This window comes from Nesoenas mayeri (assembly GCF_963082525.1).
Source record: "Nesoenas mayeri genome assembly, chromosome: 8".
NCBI classification, from domain to species: Eukaryota; Metazoa; Chordata; class Aves; order Columbiformes; family Columbidae; genus Nesoenas; species Nesoenas mayeri.
Window position 1 is genome coordinate 13273905 of NC_137554.1, and position 14810 is coordinate 13288714.

Sequence of the window (14810 nt, forward strand, 5' to 3'; positions counted from 1 at the left end):
ATTGGAATTACAAGAAAATTCAACAAACTTTTACATCTGCCAGTCATGAATATCATTGATGCACAACTTTTTTTGATTTATACTTTAAAAATATATAAAGCAATGCAATTACATTCTGAAGTTCAGAAAATAAACATTATCACTAGTTCCATAAGATCTTCAGTCTGAGTTATAGCTGTGACTTGAAACAATGGACCTGTTATATATCAGAACCTTCTTTTTTAATTGCACAATGAAATATAAAGTGCTTTAATTCTCCGTATAAATGATACAGAAAGACAATGAAAGTTCTAATAACTGTCAAAAAATAATCACATTAATGTCACAGGTTCCTATACATGCTTGGTGTTACAGCGCTGCACAGTGTCTGCCTGTGGACAGAAATTATTCCACTGTAACAAGATCTACACAATGCATCCCAGGCACTGTGAGGCCCTGAGTGGCCGACTCAGGAGTTAATTAGTCAACAAACAGTAAGGTAAAATTTCATGAGTGCAGAACCTCGTTAATGCCACTAGAAAGCTTCTAGCCCCTAAGCAGCTTGTTCAGTCATAGCTATCTTTAAACAGGGCTGTCTTTTACAGTGAAGGTATATGGCCAATGTTTGTTCAATGCAAATGATGCTGACAATCTGATCTTTAATGTATACGAGGGATGACAGTGAAATTCTGATTTCAAGATGGCACTCAAGTCAAAATTAAATTAATTTCTATTAGCCACATAGGTCTATACTGTGGATATACTATTAAATTTCTCACATGCTTCTAATATTCCTCATGTATTCCTATGCAACACCAAATGCAGCATTCTGCAGCATCTGCTTATTTCCATATGCTATTAATAATATGGTAAATTTATATAATTGTCAAGATACATACCTAGAAAAGAAATTCAAAGGGCAGCATGGTCTATTCCCTTAGCTCCACAGTTTTGTGGGTTATTTTGTTTTTAGCCTGAGAACATTTCTGCAGTTATTTGGTTTTGGTTTGGGTTTTTTTGTTTGTCTGGGTTTGTTTTGTTTTGGGTTTTGTTGTTGTTGGTTTTGTTTGTTTGTTTGTTGTTGGCTTGGTTTGGGTTTGTTTTTTCAATAAGGAATATCCCTAAACTAAATGTAGTCTAAAAAAAAGGTCTAACTGAATAAGCTTATATATCAAAGTGGTTCACGTAATTAGTATATGAATTAGTATATCCTCTGGGGCTGGTGGGTGTTTGGTTGATGCTGCTGAGATACATCAGAGGAACATGTGCTGGTCACCCAAGAAGGCATAGTATTGTTGCACTTTGGAAGCAGCAAAATATTTATGTTAAGTACATATAAACCAATCACTTGCTTTTCCCCTAAAAACATGCCCCGAGCAGCATTCAAATCATTGCACTGGAGAGAAATGTAAAGACAGAAGAAGGTGGAAGAGAAATTTGAACTTACTCCCTCAGTCCCAAATAAGCACACTAATCACAAGGGCTAGTGGCTACTTTGGATCATTGGAACTCCCTCCAAAGGCTTCTGCCGCCCCAGAACATGAAGGATTTCTTTGAATTGATGATCTTTGAGACCTAAATCCGGAACCCAGAAGCAATTACCTTTCCTCCTCATTCACCTTCCTTTTCAACTTACCAGAGATTGGGTCCCATCTCTCAGAACAGCTTAAAAACAAAACACGAAAGTAGGCATACTTTTAACATGACATGTTTAGTTGTTCTCATTTTCCTTCTATTTCATGCCTGCCTTTCTGTAGGTGTACATCTCCATGATGTGGCTTTTTAAATTGGGAAAACCAAGTTGCCTGACTCAGAACCACAATCTGAACCAGTATTTGCCACATCTCAGGACAGAGCCCTAACAAATTGGTTACTAGATATTTTGTAGTTTGTGCTGCAGACTTGTTTTGTTGACAAGTTTTTAAATCCCTACTGTTTACTCTGCAAACTAATGAACACATGTGAAATCATGGAACTTCTTACGGTGCAATTTTCTTGGGTTTTGCCCAGACATAGAAATTATTTGTCAAACACATCTGAGAGTCTAGACCATATTAAAAGAAGCTTGATTATTACTAACCCCAGATTTATACTGTTGTCAAGACAACACTGAATATCATAATTAACAGAAACCGTTTCTATCAAACTTGAAGTCACATTGAAGCCTCACTCCCATGTTCATGTTACCCAAAACCATACATGAATACGTGAATGCAAAAGAAAATTCCAAATGAACTCTGTTGTCCTTTTATATTGATTTAAACAGCCAAGCAAACTTTCTCTCTCCTTTCCCACTTCAAAGTACAAAGAAATATGTTTAAATCTTCCTTTATTAACAAGAAGCCTGTGGAGTTTCCATCTCTGGAGATAGACAAAACTTGGCTGGACACAGCCCTGAGTAACCTGCTCCTCTTGACCCTGTTCTGAGCAGGAAAGCTGATTAGTGTTCTCCAAAGTGCAGTGTGCATGAGGCATTCCACTTGGATGTCAGAAGAAAATATTTTTGGTACCATTAATAAAAAACATTTCTTTTTAAATTAAGCAGTGTTTATTTCATCTTTATCCCATAAGTTTTTAACTTCTATTCTTGTCCATGCTCTATAATGCACATAATATATTGGTACAGTGGTACATATATATAATTCATAAAGAAATTAACATACGCATATTAATGGTGTGTGCTCAAAAACTTTCTGCAGGTGCACAAATCAAAAAAGTTTGGAGACCACTGGTCTAGATCATTTCCAACAGCACTTTCAACTTCAGCAAGTCTGTGATTCTCTCTCTTGATAACAACAATAGATGCCTAGACACAAAGTGAGTGAACAGATTCAGTGGAAAAACATTTCCTTCCTGCCAGCTGATGGCTGTTGCTTTCTGAAATCTGTCCTTCACCTTCTTCTTAAACCAATTAAGTACCAAAACCTTATATTCTTCTAAACTGGTCTTAACAATTGGGTCTAGATTTCTTCCATACTTCTACTAAAAGTTACTTTATCATTTGAGGGAGAGTTCATTCAGGGTTTTTTTCTTTGTTTGTTTTCAAGACTCTTCAAGGCCACAAGGCCACTTTACCCTACTTCCCCAGAGAAATGGTTGCTGCAGCAGTCCACATCCTGGTTTTGCCACTTATGAAAAGACTACCAGGGTCAGCATACAGTTAGCTATCCTACTTCCTCCTCCTCAAATACTTACCTCGTCATAGCAGCCCAACCAGTCTAAACACTCCTTTCAATTTCTACATGAAGCTTTATTGAAGATCAGCGTCCAGATTTTTTACAGTGATTATATATTAAGAATAAATTGAGCCCTGTTTAACACAAGCTTAATGTTCTTACTCATGCAATCTGACATCATAGGTATATATCTATGATATTTTTCTGATGTGTTACTGCATAAAATAGCCAAATAAATTATCATCTACACATCCGAGGTATGTAAAGCAATAGTCTCTCCATGTATAAACCCCAATTCAAAAAGTAGTTGCATTAAAATATAATAATAAATAATTTGGAGTGCATTAACAAAATAAGCAAAATATTAACTGAATTGAATGCTTTATGCTTTTATGTGCAATCATAAGTAAACCAAATTCTTACAAAAGCACTCTTTATGCACTGTGTAATGGCAAACTACTATCAGCTCATTATTTCATTCAAGGTCTAAAATAATATGTAAAGTAGAACTAGAGAAAGTTCATAAGCTTTATGATAATTTCAAAACCCTTCAGAAAGTTGATTTTGCATACATCGAAATACATAAACAAGAAAGATTATTTTCATGTAATCCTTCACTTGAATACCATTCAGTTTCTGAAGAGCTAGAAAAAGAACAAGATCTTTCTTGGATATTAGTGTTTGTTTATGCAGAGCAGAGCGATATTCATAGAGCAGAAATGTACTGAAACCCATATTAAATTGACCATTTTTCTCAAAGAGAAAGTTAAAATGGAAGGTCTCGTTCCAAACAGGAGCACTGGGGAAAAATGATCATTATATCTCTCATCTGGCAGACTGGTAATACCACTCTGGGAAATCAGAGGAGATTTGGGCAGACTGCCCACTCAACTTAAGGCTCATCTGAGATCCACATGTATCCGCTTAGCTATCCAACTAGGATTTTGTTGTTGTTGTTGTTGTTGTTTTCATGCCCACATGATTTTAGTGCATTTGGGCAATGTGCAACCCTCTCCACATGCTTCCCTTACCAAACATAGGCAGGAATCCCACAATACTGAGGCCAGCAAATCCACATCCTCCCATAGAACCATAGAATAGTTTCAGTTGGAAGGGACTTTCAAAGGTTATCTAGTCCAATCCCTCTGCCATGAGCAGGGACATCTTCATCCAGATCAGGTTGCTCAGAGCCTTGTGCAACCTGGCCTTAAATGTCTCCAGGTATGGGGCACCTACCACCCCTCTGGGCAGCCTGGGCCAGTGTTTAGCACCCTCATGCTTGGTCCAATGTCCAGGATAGTTATGGGAAAGCAAAGTGAAATTCTATCTGTCAAATGTACCATCTGAATTGCATATGCTAAAGATAATCTTGGGCTCCAAACAGGTAAGTGCAGCCACTATGGATATGAGGGTGACTATGCGGCAGTTGAAAGAACTGTACAGGCTAAAATAGCAAGTGTCTTTTACGCACATTTAGAAAAATACATACATCTAAACATATATGTCTCTAAATTAAAATTTTGCACCCCTTATGCGTTACTCAAGTACATTATAAAAACATGCTACAGTCTTAATTTAGTAAGTCAGGTATTTTCTTTACCTCCATAAAAACAACTAAGAAAAAAATCAACCATATAATATTGACTCCAATTAAGAGAATTCCAGCACTGCACAATATCTGTCACACTTCACAATCAATAACTGTTTCTTAGAATGGCTTGTACATTAGCAGAAGCAGCCAGGATACAAATTTATGAGATAGTAAAGTGCTTTTTATTGTATGCACAGCATAGAATCATGAGAATCTTCTACCCGCTTCCTGCAACAGAAGCATGACCTTTGAAATGACAAAGCTCCATTTGCTAGTGAATGTTTATCACCAAAGAGCTGTCAGCTCCCAAGTTTTTAAAAGATTAACTCTGCTGAGTCATGTATTGCAAAACACCACAAAACTACCCATGGAACATTGTTAGAAGAGAGCAGCAACTTGAAATCCAGTTCAATGAAAATGCTAAAAGTAGCTTCATATGTCAAAAGCTCCCCGAATTTTTATTTTAAATCACTTTCCATTTACTGGCTCTACACAAAAGATTCACGTACGCAGATGACAGACCACATAGGGAGAAAATCCTTAACATATGAAGCAAAACAAGCAAAAAGCAAGAAATCACTATTAGAAAGGTAAATGTAGTTATTTTTACAGTTATTTGCAATGCTAGTAGTTGAGATGTTCAAAAGGAAAGAATATAATTTGGAGGTAGTAAGAAAAGGCTTCAAAAGAGGCAGGTTGCTTTTCAAGTCAGAATACCTTTACAAACACTTATTCGTAGCAGTGTACATGAGACAAGAGTGTCATGAACATAAAGTCAGTCAGGCAAATAAAGTCATTCCCACACATCCATAAATTTAAAGGGATTATGAACACAATCAAAGCAAATGGGTGTAATTAGTTTTTCAAAAAGATTCTGAATATTTTTTGTGGTTGGTTTTACTTTTTACTGTGCTAGTGCAAGCCTAAGAAGTTACTCTGATATCAGGCAAGTCAAATGAAGCAGTATGTTTGCATTGTTACATTTTACTATCCAGCTTTTGAAACCTTTAAAAATACAGTTTACTGTAATTCTCTGATTGACAGATAATACTATAATCAACATCTTCCTGATTATTCAGTGAGTTACTTTAGAAAATCTATATTTGATTCCACCACCTTTCAAGCATAGTAATCATTCCCTTTTCTAGGCATTACGGCTGGCAAGTTTCTTCAGAGTCCTGTGCGCAGATACTCTACAGTGCAAGTAAGGGTGTGAGAAGATGCATGTACTGACTAATTTTAACCTCCCCTAATAAGCATTAAGTGCAATGATATAAAGATATTAAGCAAAATATATATACCTACAATATATGAAGGGCCAGACAGACTTTAACATTCCATTAGCAAAATCAAAATCATGTGAATCTAGTGATAAAAGAGAGTACCCAGGAACTACACACATAAAAATCAAATCCAATTTAAAAGCAAACACAGGTTTGTTCAAACAGCATTGTACAATTGCTGTAACGCTTACAGAATTTAGATGAACAATATTTTCATTCACTCACAGTTTAGTATAAATATAAAGCAAGGCACCCCTTAAGCATTTTAAATAACAAATTAAACATTTACGTTTTTTACTGTGCAGTCAGGCTTAACATTTATGCAGCTTCAAAACCAAAGTACAGCCTCAAGGGAAGCCTCTCCACTGACAAATTAATACCTTAGAGAATAGAGCTGAATGGTGGCAATGAACTCATTTGTTCCCCCAATAATGAAGAATGACTCTTTCTTTACCACATCTGTGACTGTTGCTATGGTGACCCAGACTTACCTCATTGCTTCTCGAAGTGCTCCTCGCTCACTAAGAGTCGTATGCTTGATGTCATCAAAATTATTTTCTAGTTTCTCACAGTTCTGCAACAAATGGACAAATGCATGTAAGGCTCTTAAATAGTATGTTGTACATGTATTAAAATTATCCAGCATCACGCACACAAAACTGATTTATCTTATGTAACCTCAAATTATGCATTCTGTTTTAATTACACAGGAGTCATTAAAAAGACATTGAGAACTCAGAAACAAAGTAAACATGAATCTTATTATATGGTTGTCATGGAAATCATCTTATAAATGTTCCATAATTAAATGTATGGAATTCTTACTTTTTTCTTCTTTGAAAAAAAATAATTTTTCTTAATCAGTATGCAAGGCTACAAAGATACTATACACACACAGATGAGAACAGAAACATAAATATGCAGTTTAGAATTATAATAAAAGTTAGATATTCTGTCCCAATAAAACAGACCGTGTTGTTGGAACAAACCAATTCCATTTAATTCATATTTAATTTAATTTTTAAAACATAACAGAAGCTGAAAAGATTGCTTACAGACACCTCAACCACTTAATGGGCTTTTCCAGATTAGAGCTCATCAGTATTTCTAAAAGTAATATGAAGCCAGCAATTTTGTGACAGCAAATGAAATAAACTTCACTATATTCTGTTATTATTAAATGTGTGACTGGTTCCATCACTCCACAGTGCTGATCCTCCTCTTCTGCTCCCGTAACAGCAGTAAAATTGATTCAGAAGATGCCGGGGAGTATAGAAATTTGTATCTGTGCAAAGTGAGTGTGAAATGCCAGAAAACAATAATTCTCTGATCATCTGCATCATCCACAGGATTTTTATATTCTCTTGAGGCTCCATCAATACAGGAGGCTTTAAGTCCCCCCTGTTCTCTACAGCACCTTTCTCCAATACCAAAGCTTACCTCTGGGAGGCATAATTTTGCCATATGGGTTTAAAAGAAACACAAGTTGGAAGCAAAACAGTTACTATTGCTAACAACCTTGAAGGCAGGATTGTCAGGCTCTTTATGCAGTAGCTTTAAAGAAAATACATGCACTATTATTTGGTCATAATGCTTTCACAGTTTTTAATATCTGAATTAATTTTCAAGTTCACATCTTGAAGATAGTTATAGTAAATACAATAGTTACCTATTGTTATTTCTTTAGTGCATTGATTCTTTTTTTCTATAATTACATTCAATTTCAGGCTACAAATGCATTACTGGAAAGGAAATAATCATGTATTTGTAAATGACCTAACAATATATTTTAGCTTGTCCAATTAACATTTAAAATATCATTATTTTGAAATAAGATTATAGACTTTTTAATACAAACTTTTAATACTTTAACAATACATTTCTGAGCAGGAGAAGCAAACAAAGCTACATTTGGAACTTTTTCAATCTTTTCTCTACCATATCAAAAATGATTGATGTCTTTCTTAAGTATGAGTAGCAAATCTTATCTCATGGTTAATCTGATATTATTTTCTTTGTTTATATTACAATCAGTTGTCCTTTGTATGGCAAAATCCAACTCAAAAACTCAAAGGAATTGCGCAAGATAGCGAAGTTCTACAGTGAAGTTTTCATTATTTAGATCAGCGTAAACTGACCTTCAGCGCCATGCACATACAGGCAGGTCGGTCATTTAAAATGCACAAAAGAAACCCAAATCAAGAATATTAGTTAACAAAGCATTTGTGATTCATCAACACTAAACTGAAAGTAGCTGTGCAAGAAAAAATCAAGCCTCCTATCACCCAGGAAAATAGAGCAAAGGAAACACCATCTGGAATATTGCTCCAAGCACCAAAAGAGGACAGCCCATATTTTGACAATCCTGTGCCATCAGCATCTCAGGGCAGGTTCAGAAAATCTGAGCATAACACAGTTCATTTCTCTTGACCTCATGGTATAAAGCACATGGAAATGACAGAGGATCCAAAGCACAAAATATTTTTATCAAGCACAACTAAATCTTCTCTGTATCATACAGGCTAAAATAACTGATGCTCTCCACATGGAAAATGCTGAGAGTAAGTTCAGCTGGTATTTCTTCTTTGTCTATATAGCCCATACTGTGTTAATCAGCCAAAGGGCAAAGGTGGTCCACATCTACAGAAAATGCTGTGATCATATAGCCTTACACACACAAATATTTCATCTCAACTATAAACCTAATGTGAAAATTAATAGATAATCGAGAACAAAAAATTGAACAAATTTTATAGATCCAAATAATAGATGTGGTATCAATTCATTTGGCAAGAAGATGAACTGTCACCATTTCTGAGAATTGTTTCTGGACAATATCTTTCTCAGCTGCTCTCATCCAAGGTACAGCAGGAGGCAAGGAAATAACTTCACCATTAGGAAAAGAATGAACTAAAAACTGAGCCATATGCAAACTCCTGAAGGAAGATGACTTCATGGTACTATGTCACCAGTTACTGCACACATACTGAAAAGGAGAGGGAGCAAATATTGATAATATCCACTGCTTTCCAAGCAGAGCTGCAATCATCCAAAGCAGCATGTTGGATCCTCTCAGAGACATGAGAACAGGGTGTCTGAAATACCAAAAGTAAGCATAGCTACAGGTGTACAGATGCCACTTCTTCATGGGTCTGAGTATCAGTTCACACGCTACACTTGCAGATTGGCTGAAAGGATAGTATTTATAAGAAAGCCTACCAATGTGAATGAAATTGTGAGCATGAGAGTACTCTGAAGAATATGTCTTGGAAATGATGAAATGTTGGTAGACCCTGACCAGGCTGAGCTTTACATTCTTAAGCAGCAAATCAGTAGCAAAAGTTGAGCTCATTCTATTATCTGTGCTACCAAATATATTAATATCTATAAACATCTTGCACAGGGCAGTATGTTTTGGACCATAATACTTCACATAACAAGCAATTAAATTCCCAGGGGTTTTGTTTTGAGCAGCAACGAAAGTAAAAAAAAAAAAATCAAAACACAAGCAATGAAAAAAAAATTGATCTGGTGGCTTACTGCCAAGTGATTTTCTGTAGGTATAGATAAAGTCTAGAAGTTTTAACTCAATGATTTAATAATTATATAGTACTCTATATGTTATCGCTGTTGGCAGATCTATAGTGCTGTATGATACTAAACTAAATATCACCTTTGAGAGGTTCAGGAGGAAAAATAAGTACAGAGATGTGATCAGGGACATGGCCATCATAAGTCAAACTACTATTGCATGTCAGAAAGCCACAAAAGTCTAAATACTGCTTCTTAAAGGATGCTAGCATAAATACTTTGAAGTTTTTAAATGAACTAAAAAGCAAGAGAGCGGGGAAGAGATTTTATATATCAATAAATGACTTACTTATCATACAAGATATTAACTAAAACTACATGACAACTAGTTGAAAAGGGAGATGTAGACAGATATCTGTGGCATCACACACAGCATATTGGTGGAACATCTAATCAGAAATGAGAAAGATGAATGTTGAACATATGAAGACGAGGGAAAAAGATTAATGAACAAATTGAAAAGCTTTTTCTCCCATAACCACAAGAATATGACTTTTTTCCCACTGCACTTTATTCTTGTTAATAAAATAAACTGCAGGCTTTGGGAAACAAGGACTACGTACTCATAATTCTCTATTTTCAGTTATGGTAAGTAACAATACTAATAATATAATGACATAAACTTTATCATATTATAACAGTCTGAGGAAAGCCAGCAACTACCGAGCCCAAAGTACTCCTCTTTGACACTGGTTGAAATAGCAAGTTAGCACACATAACTGGAGAATATAAATAATCACTCTGGTTTTAAATAAAGCCTATGATCCTGGCAAAAGTGAAGTTATGCTTTTAGAAACACATCTCTAAAAATTTATCAGCTTAGCTTTCTTGCATATGTTTTCGTCTCAGGTGGAAAAGCCCTTGTTTCTTGACTTAGCCATTTGGAAAACAATTTGTCATTTGGCCTCTTGGGTCAAATGCAAAACTTTGCAGAAGTAGCTCAGAAACCAAATCAGTCTATTGCCTGGTGCCACCACTGAGGATCTCCCTAAATCACTAAAGCATTGCTGCCTCTGCTCTGACACAACAGGCCTAAAATCACAGTTCTGAGAAGACCATAACTCAAACTTGCCCATTCTGCAATACAGTACTGATAGAAGGGACTGCACTTCCATTGAAATGAACCTTAAATCTTCCATCCAGTCAAACTGGAGTGGGATCACACTAAGCCATTTCCTGCTACTTTAACTCTATCCTGAAATACTTCACATAAGACTTTCGAAAGTCTTAGTATTACACATAATGTCTTACACACGTCTTGAGATAGTTGAGAAATAAAATCTTTTGATCTGACAACAGCGTAAGACCTATTCTAAGGCAGCCACATCACTCAAATTGAGTAGATCTCTAAGATATCCTAGTTGATACACTGCCAAATCAAAAGCCTTACTTAAAATACGGTTGCTCTTCCATGAAAGAAGTTTTTAAGTAAGTAGGATTGATGAGTTCTTGAAACTCATTGCTTCCACATGGTTTTAGAGAATTTTCTTAGAAAGCCTGAGTTTTTTTCCAAACATCTGCGAAAGCAAATCTCACATTTTTACTGTCAAATGTTCTCTATTAAACATAAGTAATATACAGCAATTGAAAGATGGAACAGCTCTCATCTCTTTGGTTTGTATTTATAATTGCTGCTAATGCAAAAACTAATTCATTTTTCTCCTGTTTTCTCCTATATGATTCACAAAAAAAGGTTCCTACAGAGCATATTGTGTCTTAATTTTCTAATGTTTATGTAGCCAAATTTTAAAATGTGCATATTAAATGTATTTTACCTAGATTTCTGAGTGCTTAAAATGAGACAACCTAGTACAAGTTCTGAAGGATGTAGTAGCTCCCTCTGATATTTCAATTAGTTACCTTTAAGGAGATAGGTTCCAACAACAGATTGCCAAAACTGACCACATCAGCTAGCTCTTTTGAAAATGTTGATCATATGTAGAATTGATGTCCTTTAACAAAGTTGTAACAAAAAGCTGATTTCTTCAGGGGACTGTATAAAAATGTAGAATGCTCATTTCCATATTGATTTCCTTATTAATAAATAAAATATTAACACCAATAATCACTTGTTATTCTGGAAATGTGAATTATTTCATCAGCAGAAAACTTTAGAAATAACTAACTTGTGTTTTATAAACCTAAAGCAACATTATAATAGTAATCTAAACTGTAATATATTGCTGCAAGGATAATTATTAAGGGAAAACACAGCTGACATTTTCTGATTTATGCACACAATCAGAGATGGAGTCCAAGGACTGTGACATAATTATCTTCATGCTAACAATTTTTGTAAATCTCTTGACAGAATTTTAGCTAATTTTAAAATGCCTTCTGAAGATTAGCACTTAAAACTGTTGGGGAAAATAGCACAATTTATTAGCAAGGGTATAATTGTAAACCTTCCAAATACTCATTGTGAATATCATTTAGACAGTAACTCCTGCTTTAGCAGCTGGTATATAAGACTCCAGTTTATGGAATCTTGAAACAACAGAGAGAGTAGAATCTAATTAAACAGGATTACATGCCAAAGAAAAATTATTAAAAACAGACTAATACACAATTGTTATGATTTTGGAATAGCACAGCTAGTACTTTTGATGTGAACTTATATAACACTGTGCTTTATTCCAATGAAATGTAAATATTCCTAGCAGACTTCTTTCTTGATTTAGAACAGACTCTCTTTCTACACTGAAACAATACAAAAAGCTAAATGGTTCCATTGATCCTCTCTCTCAGACTTAAGCACCCATCTGCTATAGGATAAAATGGCTTACAAATATTGCATTTATTCTAATATTGATGCTATGATTCATTGAAGTTATTCAGTAGCCAACAGCTGTATTCCATACATGAAGACCCCTTAAACTATCTTTATATTGAGAAACTAAACAAAACCAATGGCATTTGCCAGTGGATTTTATCTAAGAGCATTCTTAAAAACTAAACAAGTAAAAGGATTCTTTAATCCTAACTGTAAGATATTATGATTTATGCAATATCTACCTGCTAAATTCCTCCTTTCTATTTGCTGTGATTAATTCTCAAGGTGCTCTTATTCCAAACAGGGGCAGAAGCAGCTTAAAACTGATACCTGACCAGCTGTTCACAAAGGAAAAATTGGTATTTTTAAAATAAGTATATGTTCCTAATATCTGCAGAAAGTATATTGAGCCCTCAGGTATTTACATAACATTTGACAGCATGTCATTCATAATACATGAACATTTGTTATAGCAATTTTTTCATTATGTGATACAGCCATATTGGCCAGACAGGCTCCTTGAAAAATATAGATATTAATACATCAAAACCAGCAGACTTCCAAGAGAAAACCAGCTCTGCCAGTAATCAAATAAAAATCCATAGAAAAAATATGACATAGAATTGTGGGTGGCTATAATCAGTTCCTAATTAGCATAACCATGTTAATTTTTCTCAGTTTTTTTTAAGAGGAATATGATTTTTAAAGCACTAAAAATAGTGCGCATGCAAACTCAAACACAATTATCACATTTTTCTCCACTAACAGGAATATATTGCTAAAACAGGACTGACACCAGGAAACTCCAATGCATGAGATATTTTCTGAAACTGCAAGTGTGATTTTTGTTATTCATTACCAGAAATCCCGTCAATGTAACTGAGAATTCTGAAGTGGAAGCAGACAATTTTGGATTTTTTTTAATGTTTTCCCAATTTAAAATATGATGCACTTAATCCTTAAAGACAGGTAATTATATAAAAGCTAACTATTTGTTGAACACAAATAACACTTTAGTTTGCAATTTTACCAAGATCTTCCAATCTTAGATAGTATTCTGCTAACTTCCTTTTCATGCTGTTTCATGCACGAATTTCAAGTAGCAAATTTATAACAGCCTCTCAGTGTTCACATAAGTGTACGGTATCTTGCTTGCATTCAACCTGCTGTTGTCAGAGCAGATGTAGACACCACGTGTTTTGGCAATGGATAACACATCAGATAGCAGTGATACAGGGAAGATGAGAAAAGACATTCTGAAGGGACCAAGCATGTAACACAAAGAACAGTAGACCAAAGAACTCAAAAGAAAAGAATAAAAAGCTACAAAAGATATGCAAGACAGCAGAGGCACAGCTGGAAATAACAAAGGAGCAGAGAATGCGGGTGGTGCCGCTAGACAGGACATTTTATAACGCTCCTCCCCTTTGACTCAGCTTTAAAAGACAGAGAAAATGTTGAGAACATAAAGGAAGGAAAACTTTTGCCTCTCCCACTTTTTTCCTTCTCTTTCTAGAACAAATTTTGAACTTCATCAGTAGATGAATGGGAGGAATCAGCAAAAAGCTACCGGTCCCTCTGCATCTAAAAGGGACACTTTCAAGGCTGCTTTCCTGTATGGGAATGGGCTCTGTAGCAGGAAACATACATACTCTCTTAGAATTCAACAAGCTTCATCCAGATACTTTTTATTTTTTAATGCAACTGCAGTCCTGCCTTCATCCTATTGGAGAGCCTGAGCACTACGTGAGAGCCTTCACAGAAGTTAGAGGTCCTGTCTGGGACCCTTTCTGGATGGTTGAATCCTCTGAATCTTTGGTATGCGTAGGAGAAATTTACATTTAATTTAATTCTTTAAAGGCTTGAAGTCCAAGTAAAGAGACACAGGCTTTACACAGAATTTCTAAATATATTATTTTCACCTGACAGTAAAAATATATCTAAACAAAGATTGGTAAGAAAAAAAAAACAAACAACCAAATGCTGTACTTCCTCCCCTCACAGTACCTACCCATACCTCAACCTAGCTCACTTTTCCCTTGAGACTCTTTACTCTGCTTAGGCAAATATTCCCCTGATTCGTGGAGATTAAATAAAATGAGCCTATGTAGGTAAAGACCAGACTCATATTGAGAATTAACATTTACAGAGCTCATAACCTTGAGAAAAAAAAAGCAAGAATCTTTAAAATGCAGGTAGAACTGTACTCCTAAAGAACAGATTATGTTCTTGACCTTCAACAAAGAGCATAAGAAAAAACACATACCCAAAAGCCCCTGCTTTTTTAGAAGCCAATTGACCAAAAATTTAAGGAACTAAGCCCACATATTTGAGAGTACCAGCTTACAGGTTCCCTCTTATTTTTCATGCATTGGTAAAGAATTTTTAAATATAAGAGCTTTTCAAAAATTAAAGTT

The 14810-nt window shown here is 35.2% G+C and overlaps 1 protein-coding gene across 1 annotated transcript in view; it reads right to left on the reverse strand.

Moving 5' to 3' along the window:
• DPYD (dihydropyrimidine dehydrogenase) overlaps positions 1 to 14810 on the reverse strand; it is a gene marked incomplete at its 5' end in the record, with an annotated part of 297412 nt that overhangs the window by 247199 nt on the left and 35403 nt on the right. Inside the window, one exon of the mRNA XM_080348775.1 lies at positions 6521 to 6603. Coding sequence (XP_080204901.1) covers positions 6521 to 6603 — 83 coding nt within the window. The remainder of the gene's footprint in view (positions 1 to 6520; positions 6604 to 14810) is intronic.